This window comes from Cyprinus carpio, chromosome A20 (genome assembly GCF_018340385.1).
Source record: "Cyprinus carpio isolate SPL01 chromosome A20, ASM1834038v1, whole genome shotgun sequence".
In the NCBI taxonomy this organism is placed as follows: Eukaryota; Metazoa; Chordata; class Actinopteri; order Cypriniformes; family Cyprinidae; genus Cyprinus; species Cyprinus carpio.
Genome location: NC_056591.1, coordinates 5,875,740 through 5,902,559, shown reverse-complemented (window position 1 = coordinate 5,902,559; position 26,820 = coordinate 5,875,740). Strand labels below are relative to the sequence as shown.

At 37.8% G+C, this 26,820-nt stretch overlaps 2 protein-coding genes and 1 non-coding gene across 8 annotated transcripts; 1 reads left to right on the top strand and 2 right to left on the bottom strand.

The window, feature by feature from the left end:
* Nucleotides 1-259: 259 nt before the first annotated feature.
* LOC109104641 (synaptotagmin-14-like) lies at nt 260-12,986 on the bottom strand. 6 transcript variants are annotated; one of them, XM_019117912.2, is made up of 10 exons: nt 12,687-12,984; nt 10,034-10,081; nt 8,214-8,284; nt 7,173-7,997; nt 5,513-5,656; nt 5,199-5,422; nt 3,504-3,941; nt 3,242-3,422; nt 3,024-3,080; nt 260-1,296 (listed from the first exon to the last, which is right to left on the bottom strand). In XM_019117912.2, the coding sequence occupies exons 4-10, from the start codon at nt 7,954-7,956 to the stop codon at nt 980-982; spliced, it is 2,145 nt and encodes a 714-aa protein (XP_018973457.1). In that variant the 5' UTR covers nt 7,957-7,997; nt 8,214-8,284; nt 10,034-10,081; nt 12,687-12,984; the 3' UTR covers nt 260-979. The 6 variants fall into 6 exon arrangements, with proteins under 6 accessions (XP_018973457.1, XP_042633386.1, XP_018973459.1 ...); XM_042777452.1 differs by having other exon boundaries at nt 8,214-8,281; XM_019117914.2 differs by lacking the exon at nt 3,024-3,080 and having other exon boundaries at nt 12,687-12,986.
* Nucleotides 12,987-13,058: 72 nt separating this feature from the next.
* On the bottom strand, nt 13,059-13,170 carry trnal-caa. Its single transcript has 2 exons — nt 13,133-13,170; nt 13,059-13,104 (listed from the first exon to the last, which is right to left on the bottom strand). It is a non-coding gene; the product is annotated as a tRNA-Leu (tRNA).
* A 5,626-nt stretch (nt 13,171-18,796) lies between these two features.
* Nucleotides 18,797-26,085, top strand: LOC109073897 (cytosolic 5'-nucleotidase 1A-like). Its single transcript, XM_042777456.1, has 6 exons — nt 18,797-19,006; nt 19,108-19,275; nt 21,281-21,410; nt 21,650-21,772; nt 23,013-23,197; nt 24,687-26,085. Exons 1-6 carry the CDS (start codon nt 18,884-18,886, stop codon nt 25,050-25,052), a joined length of 1,095 nt encoding a protein of 364 aa, XP_042633390.1. The 5' UTR covers nt 18,797-18,883; the 3' UTR covers nt 25,053-26,085.
* The last annotated feature ends 735 nt before the right edge of the window (nt 26,086-26,820 follow it).

Sequence of the window (26,820 nt, the reverse complement as noted above, 5' to 3'; positions counted from 1 at the left end):
TATGGAGAGACACAGAGGAGACTGTTGACAAAGGAATTGTTGAATAAAGTCGTTATTTTTGTTTTCTTCGCTTACAAAAAGTGTTCCCCGTCGCTTCATATAACCCAAATTTCACATCTGATGGCAGATGGAGTATTCTGATGATGACTTTCATACCATTTATGGACCTTGACACTGTTATTTACTTGGCAGTCTATGGGACAGTCTCAAGCCTCCCGGTTTTCATCCAGAATTTCTTAAATTGTGTCCTGAAGACGAACGGAGCTTTTACGGGTTTGGAACAACATGGGGGTAAGTGATTAATGACAAAATTTTCATTTTGGGGTGGAGTATCCCTTTAAGGAGGAATTCCGTGGGTGAAATGCAGTCTAAATCTCAGTAGGATGTGATTGGAAATTTCAGCTGAATGACACATGACAAAAATTTCCCCATGCGTATTTCACATCAGAGTCAGGTTTGTTGAATATTTTACACAAATTTGCCACGATGACCAATATAAATTTGCTTGTTTTGGAAGTAACTGCAGAGAAAGTGGTGCTTCATGCATCGCTATATTATTGAAAAGGAACAATGGACCTAATTTCCCCACAAAATTTTGCAGAAGTTTACTTTAGGAATAGTTCACTCAAAAATCACTCTTCTGTCATCATTTAATCACCCTCATGCCATTCTAAAGCGCCTATGACTTACTTTCTTCTATGGAACACAAAACTTTATTTTTTTTAGAATATTCTGAAGATACTTTTCAAAATAAAGGGGCTATCAAACCCCAAAAAATGACAAGTTGCCAGTCTTTTAAAGCCATATGATAGATGATGTTTCATGAAGAAATCAAGTAATATGCGTTCAGAGCAACATGAAGGAGTCAATTAGGAAAGAACTTTCAATTTAGGGTGAACAAATCCTTTCATTTGTACTCATTTTGTCCTACTAAACCTTCAGATGGACAAAAACCGTACTGCATTGTTTCCGTGCTCCCCTATGAATTGAGGAGCGTGTGCCACTGGCAGACCTGCTGTCCCTCTGACTCCTTCATCTGGGTCCAGTGCTCCTCTTGTTCCTCTGTGGTGCTGTTGAGGCCCAGAGCGACCCAACCCACCCGCTCTCTCCTCTTCATGCTGCTCCGCCGACTGTACACCGACACCTGCAGGGTGACCTCAGACAGCTGGAACAGCGCCACCTGGAAGACAAATGTCTCTTTGTAGGTTGGGTTGGGCTGGCCACGGCAGACGGAGGTCTTACATTTGGACATCTCTTTCCCTTTGGAGTCCAGCATTGTAAGCTTCACATAAGTGTCTGATGGAAAGGGAAGGGAAAAAGTGAGTTAGCACTACCTGGTGGTGATATTGAGCTCATGCACGTTAAAAACATGGGCTATGCTCAGATAGGAGTACTCCCCTACTACTGTGCAATATATTTGTATCCTGCATATAATTGCAGTATATTATCACATGACCTCATCATGCATACATTTTCATGCTATGCACAGTACACTCTATACTGCAGCAATAGAAAAAGTAGTATGATAACACTACTAAAAGCCATGGAGATATTTGGCGAATCATGATGTCCACACACAAATCATGCTATGTATTATGCCAGATTAGAGCAAATGCCAAATTATATATCACATTGGCAATCAGTACCCAGATAACACTGTTTCTTGTGGATTTTCCAAGTATGCATTCAACATTGCACAACAAAAAGTACTTTCAGAGGTTTGTCATGAACATTTGTGTTCTTGAAAAACTGATCAATGAATGTGAGGTGAAGCTGCTTTAGTGGTGTTTAAATCTAGAAACATTAAATCATTATGATTTTTTTAGGGTAATGAGGTTAGCAAGATGCTAACAACCAGAATGAAAGTTAAACTTACTTTGACATCACTATTCCAGTTTGTAGTACAAGTAGAGTAATACTGAGTATACATGATTCTAGTCCTTATTTTCACTTGCTGAATGCTTTCTGGTAATCGCAGACAAAAGCCCCATAGGCCAACCAGTGCTTATTCAAGTGAGTGGCAATTGGATAGTGTGAAATATTGAAGACACGAACTGAGAGAAGTGCCAATGCGCCGCTGCTGCCTGAGAAATATTAAACTGGATATATGTATGTGTCTGTAAGTAAGTCTGTTTCTTTGTGTGTTGTGTTTTTTTTGGATGGAAATGACATCGGCAACAACCTACAGCCAATGAAAGAGCAAGATACTGAGCAAGGAAAATTCAAGGGGAGGAGTCGTAGTCTTACGGCATTCCCTGTATCTCTTCGTGCACGTGTTTTGTGAACAAGACTGAGTTATCAGGGATTCTTTCTTATGAAATATTGTGTTATGTGTGACTCCCAGTTGCCAATCCGTTGTGTAATGTGCAAACCACAGAAATTTCATGATGCCCCAAACAGCCATGTGGTATGAAAAGAACAGCGATAACAGCTTTAAAAATTATCCACATGTCTCTACCACCCTTTAAAACCCACTGAAATAGGTGTCCTGAGAAATCACACTTTCTGCATAGTCTGGCTAATCAGATGATTGAGAAATCTAACCGTTAGTATTCCCATTCTCGATAGCAGTTGCTTGGGACCCAGAAGTATACGACTGTGCTGAGCCAATGAACTGAGCCATAAATGCCATGTGACAAATTATTCTACAGCTAGAGCCACAGGAAAATAACGTCCAGCAGTGACTAACAGGACCATAATAACTTGCCAAACCTTACCTCCTTGGTTTGCTGACATGTCTTTGAAGGGCTATTAACTCAGGTTAGTAGGAGGGTGACATGAACTCACAGCAGATTTATACATAAAAAATACTGGTATTGCCCTCCCAGCAAGATTAGGGGTTCATTTAAGGAATGTCCAGACATTTTAAATGTATTCTACAGGATTCTACAAAGAATCTACACATACAATGCAAAGAGACTTGACTGAACACAGTAAAATGTAGATGCAGTTGAGTAAAGCAGACAAAGTAGGAGAGTGTTGAAATGGGTGGTTTTGAACTTTCGACATGGCAGTAAACTTACCTCTCATTATATATAGTTGCCCACTAATGAAGCGTTTTACACAACAAAACAGGCCAACTACAGGACAGGACACAGAAAAAAGGGAATATGACAGAAAATAGAGTCACGAATAAAAAGGGAGCAGTTCAGTTACACACAGAAAAAGCATTAAGAATGCACATGCATGAAACACGTTTGCTTTTAAGAGGATTAAGCAGGTGGACTCCTGCATTTCTTACTGGGCAGTTTATCGGTGGCAGAGTTTTTAAAATGGCTGCCTTTAATAACCTCGGCAGACAGTCTTCCAGTGGTGGAGTTGTAGAGGAGACCCAACAGAAGCTCTGGAGTGGAGGATTCACCAGTGGAGTGGTATGACAGAGCTCCCGCACTACGAGAGACACTCACCACTGATCCACAGCCCTAAAGAATAGTGACATTAATGGATTACCATTATAAAATGGATAGTTCTGGATACAACGCATGCACACAAACACTGCTTACAGGAACGGATGTGCCAGGTTCTAGTGTAACAGGCAGAGCAAGCTTGCCCTGCAGATTGAGTTTGGTTAAGTAGAACACCTTCTCGCCTAGGACCTTCTCCTTCTTCATGCGCCGCACACTGTAGAGACGGAATCGGACTGCATAGTCCCCCAGAGCGTCCTTCTCCACACATGAGAACCGAAATGTCTCTGTGAAGACGGGACAGGGTCCCTTCTGCACTCCTGTCTTGGCCCTCTGCTTCTTGGTGGGCAGTAGAACCAGGTGGACCTGCCAAGAAATGTTCCCTGTGCTCTTAAGGGTTGGAATATCTGTGGCAGCGGTTACTGTCACCGCAAGCCGTTGTTCGCTGGGGTCATATTCAAATGCCACATCCAGTGTGCCGTATTTCCCCAGTCCCTCTGGTTCATATGTTTCTGGAAGGGGTGGGAGTAAGCTGTCCTGTCAGAGAAAGGGAAAGACGGGGCATGTGGAATAGAGGAAATGGAGGGTTCAGAAATGGTAATTTATCAACCTGCATTTAAAAAAATAAACAGGTCAAAACTCTTGAGGGTGCCTGTGTTGGTGACAAATGAAAAAGACCATTAAGGAGGTCATATCATAGATTTTTTAGTTATCTTATTTTTCTTGACCTCATGATTTACTTTTGATTTCCCAATCCGCCCATTTAGTTTGACATCATAATCCACATTAAAATGTCACTGAAACTATTACAAACGGAAATTAATGAACAGGAACCTCATTTAGAATGAAATTTAGCAGGTCTTTCCCATCGTTAGGAGCCTTCGTATGGATGTGTAGAGTTGCAGGTGCTACACACATCCAGGAGAAGTAAAACATTTGGCTAACTTTCAATTTTACAATTGCAAAATGAACATGGATAGTTTTGCAACACTGAATAGTCATCATTGGTATGTTGACAGTCATGTTTTGAAATGTATTAATTTGACATTAGAAAGTTATCATAGTTTTGAATGCTGTTTTTGCAGCTTAGTTTCAATAAATGCTCCTTTTGGACTGGGGAGGTAGGTTTTGAGTACTGAGAGTTACTGTACTATGCAATTTCGTCTCCAAAGATCAAGGACTATGATTCCTCATGATATGACGCTCACCAAAGCAGCCTGGCTTCATGTATAGTACAAGAAGTCTATGTCAGTATTCAGGCTTTTAGTGTCTCCGATCACAGGCAAACTCAAAGGCAAACTTACCAGATGTGGCCAGAATGAGCCAACCCCCAGCCTGAGAATCCCTGAACTGTCCTCCTTGCTCCTCATAATTAAAACCATCAGTGAAATGACTCATGTGACAATGAAATGAAATTTTAATAATCAACGGAACACATTACTTCACAAGAGTCTAAAAGAGAGGACACTAGTGAATGGGAATCCAAACAGACAGGGAAGAGTTTATCAGTTTGGCATTGCAAAAGCATTATTGTGGATGAACACACTCAGACTCAAAGAAAACAAAATGGATTTTAAAAAAATCTCATGTCAAAAAACATGGGATTTGTGCAAAAAAAAAAAATGTTTACAAATATTTGTCTCTACATTAACTGCAGTGAACAGCTCTCTTGGAGACATATTAACAACACTGTGTGTGGATTTCGACAGTTTCATTGGTGAATAAGAGCATCTGTAGATAGGGCCATGATTCTCATAGAAGAACACATCGGAAACGGCGGGCCGAGTCGCTCACCTCCGGGCCCAAAACAGCTGTGCTGTCACTGGGTGCGTCCTCCTCATAGCCCTTATTCAGGTAACTCTCTGTGTCCTCAGGGTCTTCACTGCCCTCGCTGATCTCACTTCCACTGCCCTCTGCTGAGTCACTGCGGCCTCTTGAGCCACATTTGAGATCATCTTTGTCCCGGTACGGTGGTGGCTGAAGTTCATTCAGGGAACTTGAACCATTTTTCCTTTTAACTGGATAGTGACACAAAAACGAAAAAGATTACACCCTGATTACCATATAATTAAGAGTATTTCATCAGTCAGATGGTGTACAATATTTACCCTGCTCAGCAGAGGCCTCACTGCTGCAATCCTCATTCTCAGTATCCTTGTTTCTCCACCCACTTCTCTGCTGATTAGAGTCCTTGTGTCTTTTTGGAGTTTCGTCCTCACTCTCAGATGATCCTTTCTCTTGACAACCCCCATCTAAAGAAAGAAAAAAAGGAAGAAATCTATAATTTCAGACTCTAAAAATGCCCTAAAATATTCTACTGTAAACCTTTTGCAGATCAGTGGTATGAAAAAGGAGAAAGAGTGATTATTAATTTTCCTACCCTCTAATAATTTCAAACTCACTGGTATTTTAAGACAAATATTTTAAGAATCTTTACACAGATTTCATAGCTACCAGCTTCAAAAAGACACACACACACAAACACACACACACACACCATAAAATAAGATCTTCATGATCAATATGACTGTTTCATATGAAGTACAAGAGGCAGAGAAGAGACAGAAAAAATGACAGAAATTTAAATAATTCATCACTGATAATCTTGTGAATTCTCCCCAGATGCTTGCAACTAGCCTACATTTGCATCCAGTATTAAAAAATTCCTACTTTTGTAGTTTGATGAAAAAAAAGAAACAGCTTTAGCAAGTTTTGGCACAACATGAGAGTAACAGAATTTTTCACAAGGTGACGTGTGTAATTTCTTAGACAAAAATACTGGCACTAAACACAAAAGATATGACTGTTTCCAAACAGGTTTCCCACACTCTACTACTCCAAACCTTTCACCACACCCCAAGTCCACTTCCACTGTTCGAGGAACGTGGAAAACTGCTAGAGTGTTTTACTCTTCAAGAAGTCAATAAATGGTTTAAAGTCATCTCTACATGCCAAACTGGGATATGAAAGTATTTCAACAGTGAAAACATTACACTTCACCTATAAACAGGAAAACATCAGTAAAGCCAGGGCCATCAATAAAATTCACAAGGTCTAGGGCACAATTTTTAGAGTTCTCCCCCATCTTTCCTGGGTCAAATGAGTAGGCCAGTGGTGCTCATTCCTGTTCTTGAAGATCTTATTTTCTAAAGAGCTCAGTTCCAAGCCTGCTTTAAATTAAATATTTGTAATTATCAAGTGTTCTTTAAAGTCTTCGGTAGCTGGTTAAGGTGTATTTAATTAGGATTGAAGGTCAACTAAGCTGGAAGATAGATCTCCAGGTACAAGACTGAGCAGGTTATGCCATAGAGCAGTGGTTCCCAAACTTGGTCCTGGAGTATCTGCACATTATGGCCGCATTCATCATATGAATCAAGTGACCCAATAACAATTTTTCCCTCCCATGCGGCACAGATCGGATATGACCCACGGACATGTAAGCAGGAAAAAAGTGAATGGATTCTGGTATTCTCAGATCGGTTTTTGTTTGGGGGTACTCTGGGACCACGTTTGGGAACCACTGCCATAGAAGAGAACCCTAGCTGGCCACCATGGTCACGTGACAATTTTCCTGGTTGTTCTCCCATTATGACGGCCCTGGTCAGGAGTAAGACAGCAAATATTATAAAGAGAAAGGTCCATTTGTGTGTGTCCTTGGTTGAAACCTAGTGTGGAATAAAGGGAGCAATGAAAAATCAAAGAGAACCAGTGAAACAGAACCATCCCGTTAGAAAAGCACAACACAGCAAGTCCAGCATCCAGTCTCACCTTTACCTCCTTTGTCTTTTTTTCTGCCTGTATCATCTTCCTCAACACTACTGTGCTCTCCGTTCTTTAGATACTTTGATGCTGATGTATCAGTATCACCAGACATTTCCTGAGAGTCCTGCTTTTTCTGACTATTACCTGGGTGCATCCCATTAGCATTTTCATTGTGCTTGTCACCTTCATCCTTGTGTTTGCCAGACGAGGAGGCGTTCTCTTCCTGAGCGACAGACTCTGCTTCTTTTGATGCTTGGTCACTGTTCCCTTTCTGGTTGTCTGAGGTCGGAGACAAGCTTTGTGGTTGGTTTGGGTCCCTCTTTTTACGATACCAACCTTTAGCGGGGGCGTAACACCACTCCCACTCCTCCTCCTCAGTTTTTCTTGCTTCCTCTTGTCTTTCTTTCTCCCTCTGGATATCCTCTTCATCTGTTTCAATAGGCCACATGGAATTCTTTTTCGATTTTCGGCTCTTTCGACCTTCTCCTTCTCCACTGTCTGCAGCATTACCTTCTGTCTCCTGACGCTTCAGCTTGCTGCTCCTCCTTTCCTTTTGGACGTCTTCAGAAGAACCCTCAGCCTCCTCTTTCCTGGATTTGTCATCCTCTTCAGTCTGTACTTTGTTGATGATTGTATTAACCTGCTCTGTCAGTTGGTCACTGACAGTGTAGGTGACATCACTCACTGCAGAGGACAAATCGTCCACGGCAGTTGAGACGGTGTTTGTGACAGAGTCCAAGAGGGAACTGACAGAAGGGAGGCTCTGTTGGAAGCTCTTGAAAAACGCCATTGCTTTGTGCCTTTGGTGTGTCTGCTAACTGACCACAAATCCTGTTGAAGAGTCAGCTGGCACATTAATCATTAGGATATTTCACCGGTAACATTGTGTTTGTAAGCATGTCGTATTTAAGGAACAAGGATGACATACAAGTGTTTTAAAAACTAGCATTTCTAAAATTGTACAAAGACTGCTAAACTAGGATTTGATACACGGACATATACATGTAAACAGTGAACACATTCATTGAAAACTCTTTAAGTATTTACCTTGCAAACCTTTGTTCAAACTTTCAAAATGTGGCAGATCACTGCTTGGGCTCTCCACTGACAGCTTGCTGCTGAGGTAAAGAAAAAACAGAGCGATCACGGCCATGAAGAAAGCAATGGAGGACAGGACACCTAGCAGTTCAGGAGATACTAAAGGAAAAAAAGAGAAACAGAGAAAGAGAAAGCATAGGGTTGGAGGATAAAAGCTGAGAAAGTAAAGGTCAAGAGTTGAGAATTTGATCTACCTAGATAACAGACAAGCATTGTAGATGGTGATGGATGTTATCTTGAGGTATCAGAACCTTGGTCTCATTTCCTTAAAGGAAAAGTTACGTCTCAGTGTCAATGTGGTACAAATCACACTGCCGTTGCTCTATTACCTTCATGGTTTTATTAATATGGATGGATGACTACACCTTTAAAGAACTTTCAGACAGTTTGATGACCTCCACATATTGCATAAGGCCACTGAGAGCAACTGCTACTCACTTAGAAATTAAATACTAAATTAGTCATTCTTAAAGTTTACAAGTTAAAAGTATAGACCAAAATAATGGGGGACCAAAAGTTAATTAACATTAATAAGCTGTTCATATAGACTTTTCATGTATCTAGGTATTAGATACTAAAATAATACTAAGATAAGATTTTAATATAATGAACCTCCTATTATAGTACAAACATGAGAGTAAAACCCAGACTTTCTCTGCTTCCTCAACAGACCATGAAATATACATTAGTCACAGTTTATTTAAACCAAACTCTGCATTACGATCAGAAACATATAAACTGTAAAAGCACTCAACACTCCAGCAAATATTACCACAATCTGCAGGTAACAGGAGTCCTTCGATATCTCTTAAATCCAATAATCTCTTCGTTTAGTCAGTTTGTGGACAACAATACCTTTATTTCTCCTCTGCCAATGTTTTTTATTCCTCATAGATCAGTCATGATATTTGAAAGGTTTGCCTTCCATCTCTTGCAATGAGTGAATCTATAGCACCGTCTTCAATCTATCTCTCCCAGTGCTGAATAATTCACTAGTCTAAGGTAACTAGATGCCCCTTCACACTTTGTGCACACAATACCACTGGACCTTCCATTGGAACCTACCCTACATTAACCCGAAACTGGATTGACTAGTATATAAGTGGCAAACACATGTCCACATGCTAATTGGACCATAGATAAGACAGGGATATCATGGGGCTGACAGATTATTAATACAGAATCATTTGGAAAATATGTTCCTAATACACGACCACTAATTAGTGCTCACTTGAAACACCACCTAGTTTAGACTATAAAGCACTGAATGGCATTTTGTACTGTAAATGTAAAGATATTGTTTTTTAATACAGAAAATATCTTTCTACACGTACTTAACAGTATACAATACAGATCTGAGAGTTACCCCATAATGTGATAATGCAAGCAAATGCAAATTTGCTAATCCATATGTACTCATATCCCATAAGGCAAAGCCACTACACTCAATTTTCCCCTTTGCTCTGTGGCTGTGACATACGGAGACAAAGACATGCTTATTTAAATATCAGCCACTAAGTAGTAGAAATTGTGTTGTTTACACAGAGGTCTTCCTTCTCATAGTAATCCAATCCGTTGTCGTGAATTAATAATGACGCTTGTTTTTGTTCACCAAACTTGATAGGTCATTCATAATTGATAGAAGTGTGGGACAAGGGAGGTGAGGGGGTACAAAAATATTTTATCTATTAAAAAGGATAAAGCACTAACACAATTGATATTCAGGAGCAACTGGTGCATGCTATCATGGATGAGGAAGATGCTCTCACCTCTTCTAGCGCAGATGAGTTCATGAACACCACAGCTCCGCCCCCCACCTGAGGACAGGAAACAGCACTTGCAATCAAGAAAGTGCCTACTAACTCTCTTTGACGTCATCGACTTGACAATTCATATTCTACATGCGCACTACGGGGACACAGTTCAAAATAAGTAGCTGTTAAAATGTTGCCGGTGACAGTCATATTAATGATGATGCATATCTCTCTTACACGCACTTGTTACACTGTCACACGTTTTAATCCACTCAGTATGTATTATGATGATTTTATGTATATTTGAGTTTTATGGCTTTACATGATATCTTAGCCATTTTATTCCTCTTACCTGTTTTAATGTGTGTATGTCTTTAAATGAGTCTGGGTCTGCCTGGCATGAGACTGATCACATGACAGGAAATAGGAAATGGACAGGATGGCAAGCAAACACTCTCCCTGCATCCCAATGTTCATACTATCCATCTTAAATAGTTAGTGAGATTATAATAAGTGTGTCCCAAAGCATGGTATATTGTAAAGAGTATGCCAGAAGTTGGTCTACAATTTTAGGTAGATTTTTGAAGTGTGTATCCGTGCACACTCTAATGGTTTATGATACCCACAATCCATTGCAATTTGACGAATGATTTGGTTGAGAACTACAAACACGAATAAAAAGCAAAAAAAAAACCTAAAAACATGGAGGATGTGCACAATTAACCTGTTAAACATATTAATGTTATCTGTGTTATATATAACATCCGTTTGGTCATTAACTTTTTAAATGCATCATTATGTAGAAATATGAGCAGAGTTCTCCACATAAAGACCCACGGCTGGCAGATCAAAGGGATACTACTTTTCCCTCCAGTACAGTAGGAGGTTAAATTAAATGAAGTGTGGGGGTTGTTCACTGTGACAAGATGATTGACAGGCCAGTTTACAGTGACAGGGTGCGTGTAAGTATGCGACAGAGCGGTCCATTATAAGACGCAATTGTATGACATGATAGTATGTCCCAAAGCTTGGCTACTCTTCTACTACACACTCAAAAGTGTGTACTTTTTCCTCACCAAAAAAATACTTTAAGGGAAGAGAATAAGTAGGCACACTGGGACACAGCATCTCTTGACTTACATTTCAGTTTGTTACAGTGTTATTAACTAAACCTAAAGATGAAAATCTTTTTCATATACTGAAGTAAAGATGAAATAAGATAAAACTTTTATATGATAAAAAATACAAAATAAAATCTTAGGTGAAAATAAGTAATGTTGCAACCAAATGAAATAAGTTTAAGATTAAGTACTAAAATGACTAAAATTAAAACCAAAATAGAACATTATATAAACATCATATAAAAATCCCCCCTACTCTGGTCTAGGCTATCCCAGTCTCTGCTGTGCTGAATTATTTTGTTAGGTTTTTACATTTATGCATTTAGCAGATGCTTTAAAGCGACTTACAGTGCATTCAGGATATGCATTTTTTTTTTTTGTATCAGTATGTGTGTTTCCTGGGAATTGAACCAATGACCTTTTGCACTGCTCACAATGCTCTACCACTGAGCCACAGGAACATATAATCTTTTATTTTTTAATGATACTTTTACACTAACTACTGACACCTGACATCTTCAGTTTATGGTCATTGTTTGGATGGAAAAGATCAACCATGGCTTTCTTCAAAATTTTGTGTTTCACGGAAGAAAGTCAGAACAACATGAATGCGAGTAACTGAATTTACTTTTTGCATGAACTATCACTTCAAAACTATTTCACCATATTATTGCCAGTCTCTTTAGTAAGAGTTGATACTCAGGCATTTCCACTTCTATTTTTCAAGATTACAAGTTATTTAGGTCTTTGGATTTGCTTAGAATCCGTTTTCAGAATGCTTAGAATCCGTTTTCAGATAATTATCTGACCGTGTAAGCTACTGGTCTTTATAAACACACTAAAAACCTATATATATCATGGTACTGCCATGTTTTGGACAGGGCAGAATGGTAATCTTTAAATTGAAGTAGCAGCATGTCAATATCATGGTCAATCAGTACCAAGCTATATATTATTAAAGCCATAGCCTATTTAACGTCAGCATCCTTCAGGTATTTTTTTTTTTAAATGACCCAATTATTATTTTTATTTTATTCTTACTAATGGCAAATCACACCAGATGACAATGTATCAGCGAGTAAGCCATCTTGTAGTAGGCTATTACAAATACAACTTCATTGGACCACCTGGCGGGTCAAAGACATGAATAACAGATGGAGACCGCTCACATGCTGCTGTAAAAACACTGACCATTTCATAACGCGACGACATAATATCAACAAACAAACAAGCATACTATGAATTCAGGATTTTGCCGTCTTTGCACATACATTTTTTTAAAATGACTTTACTTAAAAAAAGCGTTATTGTGTTGCATTTAGCTTCATGCAATACGCTTACATTACTTTATATGGCTGTGTCCGCATTAGCACAAACCAGCTAATGACCAAAATGCATTAAAACTTACACTTAATAATATAATAAAATCGCGTACGTTTAACATCCCTAATCGTCTCGCGCAAAAGTACGTTCAGACCCACCCAGTTCTATGTTAGGTATAAAGATCACGGTGTACTCTACCCACGCTGGTCAGTGATGATACTCACCCTCAAACGCCATGATGCTGTGAATGGGACGTGATAAGGGGTGGTGTAGAGAGAAAGTGTTTCCATGCTGTGGATAGGGAGGAGAGAATGTACTGGGACAGTGATGCGTGCTGCAGCGCGCGAGACAAAAACATAGGCTACACTGTAAAAGTGGCAGCGTGCAATTGTAAGCTTAAGAAGCTACTTATCATAACGCTTAAAAATGAGTCGTGTTAGGGGGTGAACTGAGGTAAGCTGGTTGATATCAACTGCGGTTACGAGTATCAGTACGAGTATCGAGATTCAGAACCTCCCCCCATAGAAGTCCTACGTAATAACGCTGGGTTTAATTTAGTTTGAGTTACTTTTTATCTGTTCACAGTAAAAGTCTCTTGTCAGAAATGGGATTTGAACCCACACCTCCATTTGGAAACCAGAAACCTCAGAAAGTGAGAAGGTTGAAATGCTTTGAGTCTGGCACCTTAGACCACTCGGCCATTCTGACTTGACGACCAATGCTGGCACTTATGGGTGCCTTGATACAACCAGAGGCTCCTGGGCTACAGCGTTACAGTAGCCAACCTCCCTTCCCTAGTTAACTTTTTTTAAAGCTTCCTGACAATTATTTGTGTCAAATTTCGTCCCCCCCACACCAAAACACAACCATGCCAAATGGTACGTTCTGTTTGTGTTAAAATATCAGTAAAATTACAGTGACATTTTAACATTAAAGCGATTCAGTGATGAGTAACAGGTGAGACTGCTTTTTTTTCTACCCAGCGTTGAGCATTATAGCCAATCACACACGTTTGCGTTGAGCGCTTACATTTAATGGCCAATCAGAGGCGTTCAGTGATGAAGAAATCTGCAAGAGATTAACTCCATCTGGCATGAGGGGCTTTTACTTCAATTAATCCAATGCGGCATCGGAGGAAAAACATACGACATCATAAAATCCATGTACACTAATAACAAATTTGCAGTTAAAATTGGCAGCAAACACACAGATTTCCTCCCCCAGAGTCGTGGCGTGAGACAGGGCTGTAGCTTAAGCCCTACGCTATTCAATATCTACATCAATGAAATAGCAAGAGCCCAAGAACAGTCCCCAGCACCCAATCTTACCCTACTAGACACTGAAGTTAAATGTCTTATGTTTGCGGATGATCTAGTGCTGCTGTCACCCACAAAAGAGGGTCTACAGCAGCACCTGGACCTCCTGCACACCTTCTGTCAGAAGGGCCTTGTCAGTTAACCTTAAAAAGACTAAAATTATGATATTCCAAAAAAGGGCCATTAACAAAAACCAACATCACAGTTTCAAATTAAACAACACGCCCTTAGAACACACTATAAATTACACATACCTCGGAATAAACATCAGTAACACAGGGAACTTTAATAAGGCTGTGAACAACCTGAGAGACAAGGCACGAAGAGCTTTTTACTCAAATCAAGAAAAATATAAAACTTGACATCCCAATTGGAGTCTGGCTAAAAATAATCCAATCAGTTATAGAACAAATCGCAATCTATGGATGTAAGGTCTGGGGTCCACTCACAAACCAAGACTTCACCAAATGGGACAAACACCCAATAGAGACTCTGCAGAGCAGAATACTGTAAAAATATTCTTCGTGTACAACAAAAAAAACTTCACACAATGCCTGCAGAGCAGAATTAGGACTGTACCCACTAATAATTAAAATAAAAAAAAAGCCATTTAATTCCATGGGCACCTAAAAAGCAGTCATACTGAGACCCTTCTCCATAAAGCCTTAAACTACCAAGAACTGAACCCAGAGAAAAGCCCCCTCAGCCAGTTGGTCTCAGAACTGACTTTACAATCCAAAACCCCAGCTAGACTAAATCAAATCATTAAAACACAGAAAGATAAATATTTGAAACACTGGACAGAAGTAACAGCTCAGCAAAGTGAATTGCAATGCTATCTGTCTTTAAACAGAGAATATAAATTGGCAGAATACCTAAACACAGTGGCAGACCCTAAACTAAGAAAAGTCCTGACCATGTACAGACTCGCCATAACTCACCATAACCTTACTATAGAGACAGGCAGACACAGACAGACCTGGCTGCCAAAAGAAGACAGATTGTGTCCACACTGCATACAACATGAAGTGGAAACAGAATTGCACTTTTTAACAACATGCCCTAATTATACACAAATTAGGGAAACTTTCTTCCCCCAATTCACAAACCAGCACAAAGACTTCAACAAGATACAACAAAAGGATAAACTGCCATACATTCTATGAGAAACCTCAACAAGCTCTAACCTGGCTGCAAGGTACGTCAAGTCCTGCCATGATAAAAGAACAAACAGCAGAACAGAAGCACAAGTCACAGCCAGAAGAAAACACTGTACAACACACACAAACTGACATGACAGGATCCAGTCCTTCTCCTGTCTCTTTATTGGAATTTTTTTGGTACTTTCGTTTTACTGAATACAGATATATAGACTCTATATGCTATAGGCTACTTCTATTCTTATGTATATTTGTGTTGAATGTCTTTTAAAATGTTTCTATGCTTTGGCAATGTAAAGATACATTTTTACCATGCCAATAAAGCTACTTGAATCTTGAATCTTGATTAAGAGACTGAATCCGTTTCAGTGATTACATTCATCACTCATAGGATCTACTGCTCAGTTCCACTAGTTAGAATGAAACAAACAGGCCTAAACAATAACTTTTAACTGGTAATATAGTTTCTTTATACCTTTCACAGATATATAGACTCTATAGTTACTTCTACTTATGTATTTTTAAAAAATGTTTCTATGCTTTGGCAATGTACATCCATAATAACAGTTTAGCTACTTGAATCTTGAATCTTGATTAAGAGACTGAATCCGTTTCAGTGATTACATTCATCACTCATAGGATAAGAAATCTTTTAAGCCTTTTAAACCTTTACTGCTCAGTTCCACTAGTTAGAATGAAAACAAACAGGCCTAAACAAGTAACTGTGTACTACTGGTAATATAGTTTTATATAATTATTTCACAAATGCTTATAGATAATTAAAATAATTTTTAAAAATGGTTATAGATCATTAAATGTTTTGGTAACACTTTACAATAATCTCATTTGTTAGTTAATGCATTAACTAACATAAACTAACAATATATTTTTACAACATTTATTCATCTTTTTTAATGTTCGTAAATGAAATGTTCATGTTCATGTTAATTCACAGTATATTAATAACGTTAACAATATTGTGTTAGTACATTTTGAACTTGAATAAGTGATATCTTTGTCATAGAATTCTTTCAGTGGTTAAGGGGATTTCACAAAACAGGCGTCAGCACTAGTCAAAGCATTGATCTGTGCCAGAAACATCAATGGTTCATGTGCTACTTGGTTTTTATGTCAAAAATGTACCTGGGTGCACTTTTTCGCGAGATGCGAAATGCGTACCAATAAGTACATATCACTGCAGTTTCCAAAATAAATGAACAATAGAGGCAGTAAACTCCAACACCTTTTAGTCCTTTTCACACAAATTTACAGAGTTTCGATTAATAAAGCGTAATTTTCACACAATTACTTGAAGAATATTATGTCATGTCTTCAAAGTTGGGGGGAAGTCGTGGCCTAATGGTAAGAGAGTTTGACCCCTAAGGTTGTGGGTTCGAGTCTCAGGCCGGCAATACCACGACTGAGGTGCCCTTGAGCAAGGCACCGAACCCCCAACTGCTCCCTGGGTGCCGCAGCACAAATGGCTGCCCACTGTTTCGGGTGTGTGTTCACTGCTGTGTGTGTGTTCACTGCTGTGTGTGTGCACTTTATATGGGTTAAATGCCGAGCACGAATTCCGAGTATGGGTCACCATTCTTGGCTTTATGTCATGTCACACACACTTAAAACTAATTTAATATGCTGGACGATTTGAAAACGGATGCTTTTGAATGTTAGCATCACACATATCCAGCTTCATATCTATGGGTTTTCGAAAATGGTAGGTTTGTTCAGCAGCTCATGGAGTATGGAGACGTAGGCTACTCGAGAGGTGAGGAGCTCTGGTTCGAATCCCTTGTAACTATAGTTCGACAAAACAGATCAAATCTGCATATAAGGTAATTAAAAAATGGCACGGTTGCATTAACAAATGCCTTTTTATATCAGTTTTGAATTTGTTAACACTATCGGGTAGGTTTAGGGTTGGGTTTGGCGTAGGGCATATTTCCAACACAATAGAGCATTAACTTTTAGCGTCAGTACCCAGATATTTGAAGCAACGTAATAAAAACACAGCAATAAGTGCCTATATCAACGTAATAAAAACATACCAAGGTTGGCTTATTGAACACTTGTTTTAGCGCCACTCAGTGGCCATTCCTCTTTAAAAAACGGGGCGAAACGTGCAGTAAGGTACATAAAAACGGTGTTGCAGAAAAGTACCCCAGAGGTACCTAGTGTTGATAAATGTACTCTTTATGTTAATGGCAATTTATATTCACTGTTTTTTAGCCACATTGTCTGGAGATTTTTTTTTTTAAATTTTTTTTATTTTTTTTCAGTTTTCAATTTCTGTTTGATATATTATGAAGGGGCAAATTATAATCTATATAAAATGAAAACATTTATAAATATGGAGATTTCATTTATTTACATAAAGTTTGGGAATATATTCTAATTTAATTACTTAGCCTATATGTGAAGTAGTAAAAAGGAGCATCAATTAAATATTTGAATGTTTTAAAAAATATATTTACATATACAGAAATCTAATATATTTGCATGTACAAAAATGCAACGTTAACAAATATTAAAAATTAATATATGGACATATTGCAAATTCATATAGCTATTTACATATTCTGATAAAGGAAATAAATATATGTAAAAAATTCAGATAAAAATATATCTACATATTTTTAATATATGTGAAAAATATTAAAAAGCGGCCAAAATCCTTTTTTTTTTTTTTTTTTTTTTTCATTTATGATAGACTCAGGGCCTGGACCATGGGGCCCCATGCAACTGCGTGGATTGCGCGTTGCTAAACACCCTGATGTTGCTGTAGTAACGAACACAGCTTTCATGTGTGACAGATAAACAGCACGCTCTTATTTCAGTGTTATAGGATATTTCAGCTAACAGTTTGCCTTGTACATTAAGTTTAACATCATTACATTAAACAAATTATTGTTAATGTTGCTTCAACTTCATCCTTGGCTGAAAGATTGTATATAGTGTGCATCAATGAATCAATGTCTTGAACACCGAGTGAATCAAAGTTTTTGAATGAACCGGTCGATTAAATTATTAAAGTAGCGTGTAAAACAGTCACTTGTTGCCTCTTACTCCTGCCTCCTATAGGCTTTCGGGATTTCTTCAGCCCCCTTGAACACTTGAGCCAAATACAGGAAATACATCATGAAAGTAGATTAATCAAGTTCAAAGACTGTAAGTTTGGGACATGCCCTGAATCTGACTCTGGAACAGCAATAGTTTAATACAAATATAACTTCATAACAAAAAGTTGTTTGTAAGCCTACCATCATTAGATGATATAGTGTAATATTATAAAAACAAATACTAGATATTTTAAGTCATTATATTATTTTATATTTTTTTTTTTTTATTATTTTATTTTTTATTTTATTTTGTTATATTATATTATATTATATTATATTATGCCTATTACACTCCCAAGAATTTGGTATGAGAAAAACAAAGCTGTCTTATTATAAAAACAAATACATTCAAACAGGAGTTAAAACCGTGACATTAATGAGCTTCTGCCTAAAATGAATTCATGTTAGCTTACAGTATAATTCCATTATCTTGAACTGTTTATTTGTGAAATGAACATTAGGCCTACTTGGACACATTCACTTATGATTTAAGTATGCATTTTCTGCGCTGCTTTGAAATAATGTGTAGCTTATTGTGGAAAGCGCTATACAAATTAATATGAATTTGGATTGAATTTAATTGAACATGATCTTGGAGATAAAAGCCCTTATGTATACAGTTTGAGCAAAAATGACTGGCTGTGGATCTCAGACTAATCTCTGCTGTGGGTGAAAGTACAAACGTCGCGCGTCAAACGGAACGCCTCCTTCTCAGCATCCAACCCCTTCACATTTCCGCGACGTCTGACATCCAGCCCTGCCTCAACATACATAGGAAGTTAAGCACGCACACTTACATTTTCAAACCTCTTAATAAGAGACCATGAGCGAAATAAAATCAAAAGAAGCGGCTGCAGCTGACAAGAAGGAAGCTGCGACAGAGGAAACGGACTGGGCAGCTGCTAAAGCGCACTTTGAAAACTTAAAATCAACGAAACCGCGACCTGTAAGTATACAGTGAAGTTCAGTGAGGCGATATGCTCATACCGTACAGGATTAGTTGCAGGCAGTTAAACAATTCTTGTTTTTGGACGTGTCTTTTAACAGCCCAAGCCAATAAATGCAGTTACTATCGCAGTTTCTTCCCGGACCTTGTTTGATATGGTGGCGGAGAGGAAGATATTTGAGGAAGAAGGAGTGGAGAAGTATGTTCAACATCAGCAGGACCACGAGAGTGAGCCGCTGAAACCAGGACCCGCTTTTCCTTTCGTTAAAGTGAGAATAACGTTTATCCTCATCAACAGCGTCCACAAATTAAAATACATTATGTAGGCTAAGTTGGACTTAATTTATATATCCTATATTTGTATTTTTTTAAATGGGGGAAACGCCCCGTTTAAGGACTGTTTAATTATTATTATTATTATTTTTGTGAAACAAAAGCTTAATGTGTATCATCTTCCTGACAATTATGTCGAATTTTGTTTATTTTTTTCTTGTTTACATTTACAAAACTACTGTTCTTAAAATATGAATATAAGTGAATATGCAAATTCACTCTTTGCCAGTAGGTGGCGCTTGTGGAGCAGCAGAATTATAGCCTTTACATAAAGTAAACATAACGTGATTACAGGCATTATATGAGGGTAATATGAAAAAAAAAAAAAAAAAATCCATCAAAACTTTTCTGGCTGAAATGTGAATTACAGGTATGATTTAAACACCATAACTTACACAAAATATTCATTATTCACTATTAGTAGATCGAAAGTATGAATGTGGGCTATTTGGTGATTACTAACTGCGTTTTTATTTTGAAACATGCAGTGCTCACCTTTCATTAATTAAATCATAACATAAAGACATGTACACAGATTAGCACTCATGCTAGGCTTCTTTACTAGTGCATTGTGCATTTCGGTCACAGTATATCGGTGGAACAAACCAGCTATACAAACTATGTGGGGGAAACCTAAACTGAACCATTCACTACATATACTACAAGCAGGGCGGCACTGAAAATGAGTGTCTTTGTTTGTTTACAGAATGCTGTTGTCACTGTTGCAAACTCCCATATATACAAATAATCATTCAAAAATATAATTTACCTACATACAGTAGGCCCCTCGCCTTCAGCTCGTTGAAGCCTGTGTGTTAATGTGCCCCTGCCCACAGGCAGGGTTAAATGTCCCCTAGTCTGACAAAGCCATTTGCTTTATACATTTACACCAAAATCAGAGTACAGGCAGTTTTAGCAATAATTATGAATCACAAAATTATAATATATATGAAAAATATTGTTAGCTATCTAGCTACCTGATGCTAACTTGAGGTAATTTTTAAATATAAAGTTCAAATATTTTTATTCAACCACTTAGTTACAATACATTTGATGGAAAAACAAAGGATTTGATGTTAAGAACAGAGTAAATACAGTAATGAAGCCATGCCCCTGGGGGCATTTTTAATTATGAAGTTCAAATGTGGGCATTTTACCCTATAGACTAGGTTTAGTAGTAAATATCTGCAGGCCTTACTATTCTCATATCATATATAACTTTGATGTTCTACAAAACAACAAGCTTTAAAACACTTGTTTTATAAATTATGTAAATTAGTTTGATGTCTGTTTAACCCACTATTTATTTTATTTTACTAAAAGGGTGCTTTCTCTTGTCACCCTATCTATCTACAGTGTAGGTACAGTAATGAAGCCATGCCCCTGGGGGCATTGTGAACAACGCGACAATCTAAGTGTCCGATTTGAGAATTCGTTCTTTTGATTAGGGTTTTTAAGTTAATCTCAACAACTCACTGAGTTATCGAATGGAGAAGAGTGTCTTTTAGACATGTCCAATTTGTAATGATTAGAAAACCGATGAGTGAATTTACTGTTTTTTTTGATTAGAAAACCGATGAGTGAAAAGCATTTTAAGTTTACGGAGGAACATATAGAGCATGTAATAACCAATTATGGGAAGTAATGATGTCATTAGCTGTCCATTGTAAATTTAAAAGTAATTAGATGATTAAATAATCACATTTTATTTTCTTTCCACCTTATTTTTAATGTAAAAGAGCAAAAATTGTCATTTTAAGTTTGATATTGGGAAAGGCCCAGAAAATACCTTACATTTGCATTGAAAAATAAGGTCTTTCTTTTCAAGCAAACTGAACTTAAAAAGACAGTATAAAGGCTTAATATTTGCAAGCCTCTTGCTAGAGGCTATTTGCTGGCTTGCTAATGAAAACATATTTCTTCCTGGTAATATGCACACAGGCACTGATGACTGTAAATGAACGGCTGAGGAAACTCTATCCAGACAGTGAAGAGTTGTTTGACATTGTTCTCATGACCAATAATCACGCCCAGGTTGGGGTGCGACTCATGAACAGCATTAATCACTATGGTAGGTGTGTCATTTCTCACTGCATTCTGATCTGGATGTTACATAAGCCTAGACAAACTGTCGTAATTCTGAGCAATCCCTGAAAGATTACAACTGAAGTTAAACTGAAAGTTTCCACCCAGCATTAAACACAGTACAATGTACAACTAGGAATTCTATACAGTCAATGCACAGAATACAATGCAGTTCTACCAGAAAATACAGTAGCCGAGTGGTAAAATTAAAATGTTTCTTTACAGATATGGCAATAGAGCGATTCTGCATGACTGGAGGTCAGAGCCCAATTGGATATCTCAAGGCCTACCTGACTAACCTATATCTCTCCAAAGACTCCAAGAAAGTCCAGGAGGCCATTGAGGAGGGTAAATTGATGACAAACACACAAATACAATGTAACAACTACAGCATGCGTATTGAATTAAAGTATTTTACCCTGTAAATTAACTGAAGTTTCCCATATTTACACTGCATAGATTAAGGTGCCCTTATTATTCCATTTTTAAGGTTCTTAATGTTGTTTTGGGTGTCTCCTACAGTAGATTAATATGCATGCAAGGTCAAAAAAATACTTTCTTTTTCTCAGTATGTGCATTTAATATCAACTAATTTTCCAAAGATTCTTAAACGATTTGTTCAAAGCAGTTCTAGGATTCAGTCTCTCTAAACCCCTCCTTTCCATGAGCCTACTCTGCTCTGATTGGTCAGATTGGTCCAAAAGGGAGTCAGTCCCATAGACTCCCCCTATTAAAATGCCCAACTTTACAGCAGAAAAAAAATGTGTTTACAGCCTGGTACAAAAAGTGGTTTTGGTCTATAAAGCTAATTTTGCCCTTCATGACAATTGTGAGGGGGGCATTTTTTTTAATAACTCATCTGTTTAAATTATATTAAGCCTTAAAGTTCTGCATAATTAAGGGCGTGGTCACTTGAGTGACAGGTGGATTGCCGCTGCTGTCACCACCGTCACGCTAGGTGGGCGTGGTTTCAGCAACCAGCTTCCGCCTCTTTGCCCATTTTCGATTATCCGGAAGTGACGCACAGTGACGTGCTGCCAAGATGGCGACGGTCCACTCCGCCCAATTTGAGCTTCAAAAATGCTCTTCAGTAATCTACGGGTGATGTCGCGGACACTACTTCCATGTTTTTATACAGTCTATGGTTGTCATGCTGTGGGACAGTGGAAAAAATTTATATTTTTGTCAAGTTGTTCATGGCTGACCAAAGTAGAACATAGGCGGGCATTATGCAAATGTGTGACCCCATGATAAAAGTAACTACTGATGACTCATTTAGGCTGTTCAGAGTCGATTCTTTCTTTTGGGAGACAATAACTTTTATCTTATCTTAACTATTTATCATGCACTTTTGGCTTTGCAACTTAGCAGATCGGTTGCATTCACATGCAGCTACATTACACACTGCATGAAAGCAATATTTGAAATGGCATATATAGGGGCACTTTAAGATTATTCATGGATTTACATTTACAGTAATAATGACTTCTAGAGTACGAATGTACCTCATACTTAGTGGCCAGTGTTTTTTGCTTTGCAGCAATATTCTAATATTTCTGATATTCTAACATTTCGTTTATCATGATAGGTATAGCAGCAGCCATCATGTTTAAGCCTGATGTGGAGACTCAGCTGTCTGAGACTCAGCTGCGCGTGGCCTTCGATGGGGACGCTGTGCTCTTCTCTGATGAGTCGGAGATCATAGTGAAACAGCATGGCCTAGACACATTCTTTGAGCATGAAAAACAGCATGAGAACAAACCACTTGCACAGGTATGCCAGGTTTTTCATCTAGATATGGATCATGTGACTTTAGTTGTGCTTCTAGACATGGTGACAGTAGGAGAAAAATTAAAATACAAAGTCTCAGTGTAGCTTTACGTCACATTACTTTAGAATATGTTGTGTTCAAGTCCTCCTGGGAAGTTCATATTTATGAATGGGAAAGTCGTAAGTAGAAATTAAATAGATTATTAGATGGTAGCACTTTATTTTACAGTACGTGTACTTCCCTGGTGCATACATGGCAAATATATTGTACCTACAAGCAAATGAGTGGTAACACAAGGTACTTCCCTGAAGTGTACAGTATGTACAAATAAGAAACACGGCTGTACTTAACAGTCGTACATGCATGGTAATTATTTTGTACATACAGTACAGACAAGTGTGGGTACTTACAGGTAGTGCCCGTACATGGTAACTAATTAGATACTTGCTTGGTAAGTCCTAACCTTACCTAATACTATTAAACTATTTTTCAATTGCTTGTGTAGGACTGTTAATGCTAAATTGCTCTTCACAACAGTGCTTACAAATTTTGAAGAACTGGTAATTCCTGTGTTACAAGGGCTTTTTGTTAATGGAGATAGGTTCACCATAGGATCATTTTTAACATGCTTGAGACTGCAATGCAATGACAGACAATGACTTTGCAGGGAAAGGTACCTATTGAAACTTATTTCGGACAAGCATCTGAGGCAGCATAAAGGCCTGTTCACTCCAAGGACGATAACTATAATAATAAAGATATGGTTTTAAAAATCATTCTGAATTAAAAAGAATAGCAGAGTCCACAGCACAACTCTAAAAATAATGGCACAAAAGAACGATATCATTGGAATCACTTTCTGAAAGTTTTTTCCAGTTGATATACAATAAAAATATTCACAGCTAATCAGAATCCATCCTGCTTTGAAGATCTCAAGCATTTAAATTGGCAGACAACAAAAATAAAGCATACGCATATAATAAACAGAAAGTTATTGTGTGTTTGTGTGGACGCTATTACAGTTACGTCTGTAGTTATTGTTCTTTGTGCGAACGGACCTATGATCTTAAACGAAACCGAGCAAGCTTTATTGGTAACTAAGTGAACATTAAATCGCTACAGTATTAATTTCTCACTATAAATTAAATAAAAATGGAAAAATCTGTACAAAACATACATTTATACACAAACTGACCATCAACTGCATCTTTCAGACATCCCAAATTAGTGGAATATCATGATGCTGCATTCAAAAATTGACAGACTGAAGTATCCCAGTTGACGGGATGTGACACAGTCACTGGATTAGGATGCACCTTGTAGGTTTCCTATCTCCTTATGCTGTCTGTGAAGGCAGCATTTTTCAGCTTTCGAATGCAGACTTTTTAAGTTTTAAGTGGACTGCCAGCATAGGCAGGTGCCTGTAATTGATCATCAGGTTCTTTCTAATCCCATTGGCTGACACATTGATCCTCTCTTATTCATCCTCAGGGTCCTCTTAAGTGCTTTCTGGAGGCCCTTGGGAAGCTCCAGAAGAAATTCTACGCCAAAAATGAGCGACTGAACTGCCCTATCCGCACCTTCTTGGTGACGGCCAGAAGTGCTGCCAGCTCTGGGGCCCGCGTGCTTAAGACACTCAGAAGCTGGGGCCTGGAGATTGATGAGGCTTTGTTCCTTGCCGGGGCCCCTAAAGGGCCCCTGCTGCTGAAGATTCGGCCACACATATTCTTTGATGACCAGATGTTCCACATTGAGGGAGCCAAGGAGATGGGCACTATTGCTGCCCATGTACCATATGGGATAGGACAGAAATATAACAAAGGGAAGCTGATTGAAGCAGAAAAGCAGCAGAAATAAGAGATCTTGATGATGTTTCAGGTCAGCCATTAAGGGAGTTCATTATATAGCTTACATTGTTTAGATGAAGATATCTTCCTCTTACTTGCAACACATCATAGGAACTGCTGTGTAAAAGTATGTTTTCTGAACATATATATTTTTCTCGCACAAACACTTTGCTAATGAAATTGTTTCAATTAGCAATAATGCTGGAAAACATTTTTTTAGTTTATTGGACGTCAAAGGCTTATTGTTTGATGTTTTGATACTTTTTTAACTTTTATATTTTTTATATAGGTCTATCTATCTATCTATCTATCTATCTATCTACTTCATGTGTTATAATTCTTTATACAAATATGCTATATATTTATAAGGAATATTTGTTTTATGGATTTGTTTTTATGGGGTTCATATAACAATATGATTTGCTCTATATATTAATAAAGTGCTGTTTTAAAATTATAAATTTAAACAAACACTTTGAAATCTTTTTGGTAGAATAGATTTTCATAATAGATATTATCTGGCTGTTCTAAATGCACTGTTCTTATTTTTGAGGAGGAACGTTCATCACGTCATAAGTCATTAAAGTGAGGATTTTTCTGTGCAATTCATCTGGCCATTACGGTGTTTTCAGTTGCAAATATTTACTCTGGGGATATGTTCTTATCAATGTTCTCTGGGGTTAATTTGCTTTCCACACTTTGCTTGTTTTGCAAATGACAGTTACATAATGTGTTGATGTCTCTGCTTGTATTAAAATGATCAAAAACACTATTAATTGGTATTAAGGTTATGGTGCATGTCACTGAATGATATAATACTTTTTAACACTGTTATGTGATGTCTTCATAAGCTCCTAAACTCCAGATGTAAATGCACTGCCATTTGTATGTTTACAAATGTGACCAAGCAGTTTCACTAAATGATATTTTATGTTGTGTTGGTTTTGTTTTGTTTTTAGGCTGCTGAGTAAAAATTAATTCTAGACCTGTAATTGGGATAAATAAAGTTTAGTTAAAAAAAAATAAAACTTTTTATGAGTCAAGTTACTTAAAGGAATAGGTCATTGACTAACTCTCATGTCATTCCAAACATATATTGTGTGAACTACTGTGGAACACCAAAGAAGATGCTTTGAAAAATGTTTCTGCTGCTCTTTTCCATACAATGAGATAGCATATGGTGACCAAAAAGAAAAGTAGTTCATACAACTTGCTCAGAGCGCTATATAAGTCTTCTAAAGCCATATGATAACTTTGTGGTAGGAACAGCTAAAAATGTAAGTCATTATTGGCATTTAAGCAGCACAAACACAAACAAGAGTGATATACTGTTCTGAACAAGCATGATATTGCAACATCAATAAGTTAATACTGAGTGACTAATATGAGACGAGCTGAAAATGATGACTTCTGAAGTGGGATGTAGGACATATCTGATAGCATGTGAAGAAAGAACGACATAACTCATTTTTGGGCCACTTTAAATAACCAACCCTTTAAATCAGCATTGCTTTAATAAAAATCCCTGTACTAATCAGAAGAGGGCACTATGAGACTAAAGTATGTTTGAGCCATTAATCCACCATAGGCCACACTATTTTTCTTCAAAGAGTACATTTAAAAAAATAAAATAAAAAAACCTTTGTATTTAGTAAAACGTTTCATATCACAGTTTAAATGAAATTCCAAAGAGTGAACATAACCGAAACTGAAGCACTACGGGCCAATGTCCCTTTCCAGCCCCTTAAAACATTTGTCCGTTCTCTTTCTGTGTTGGG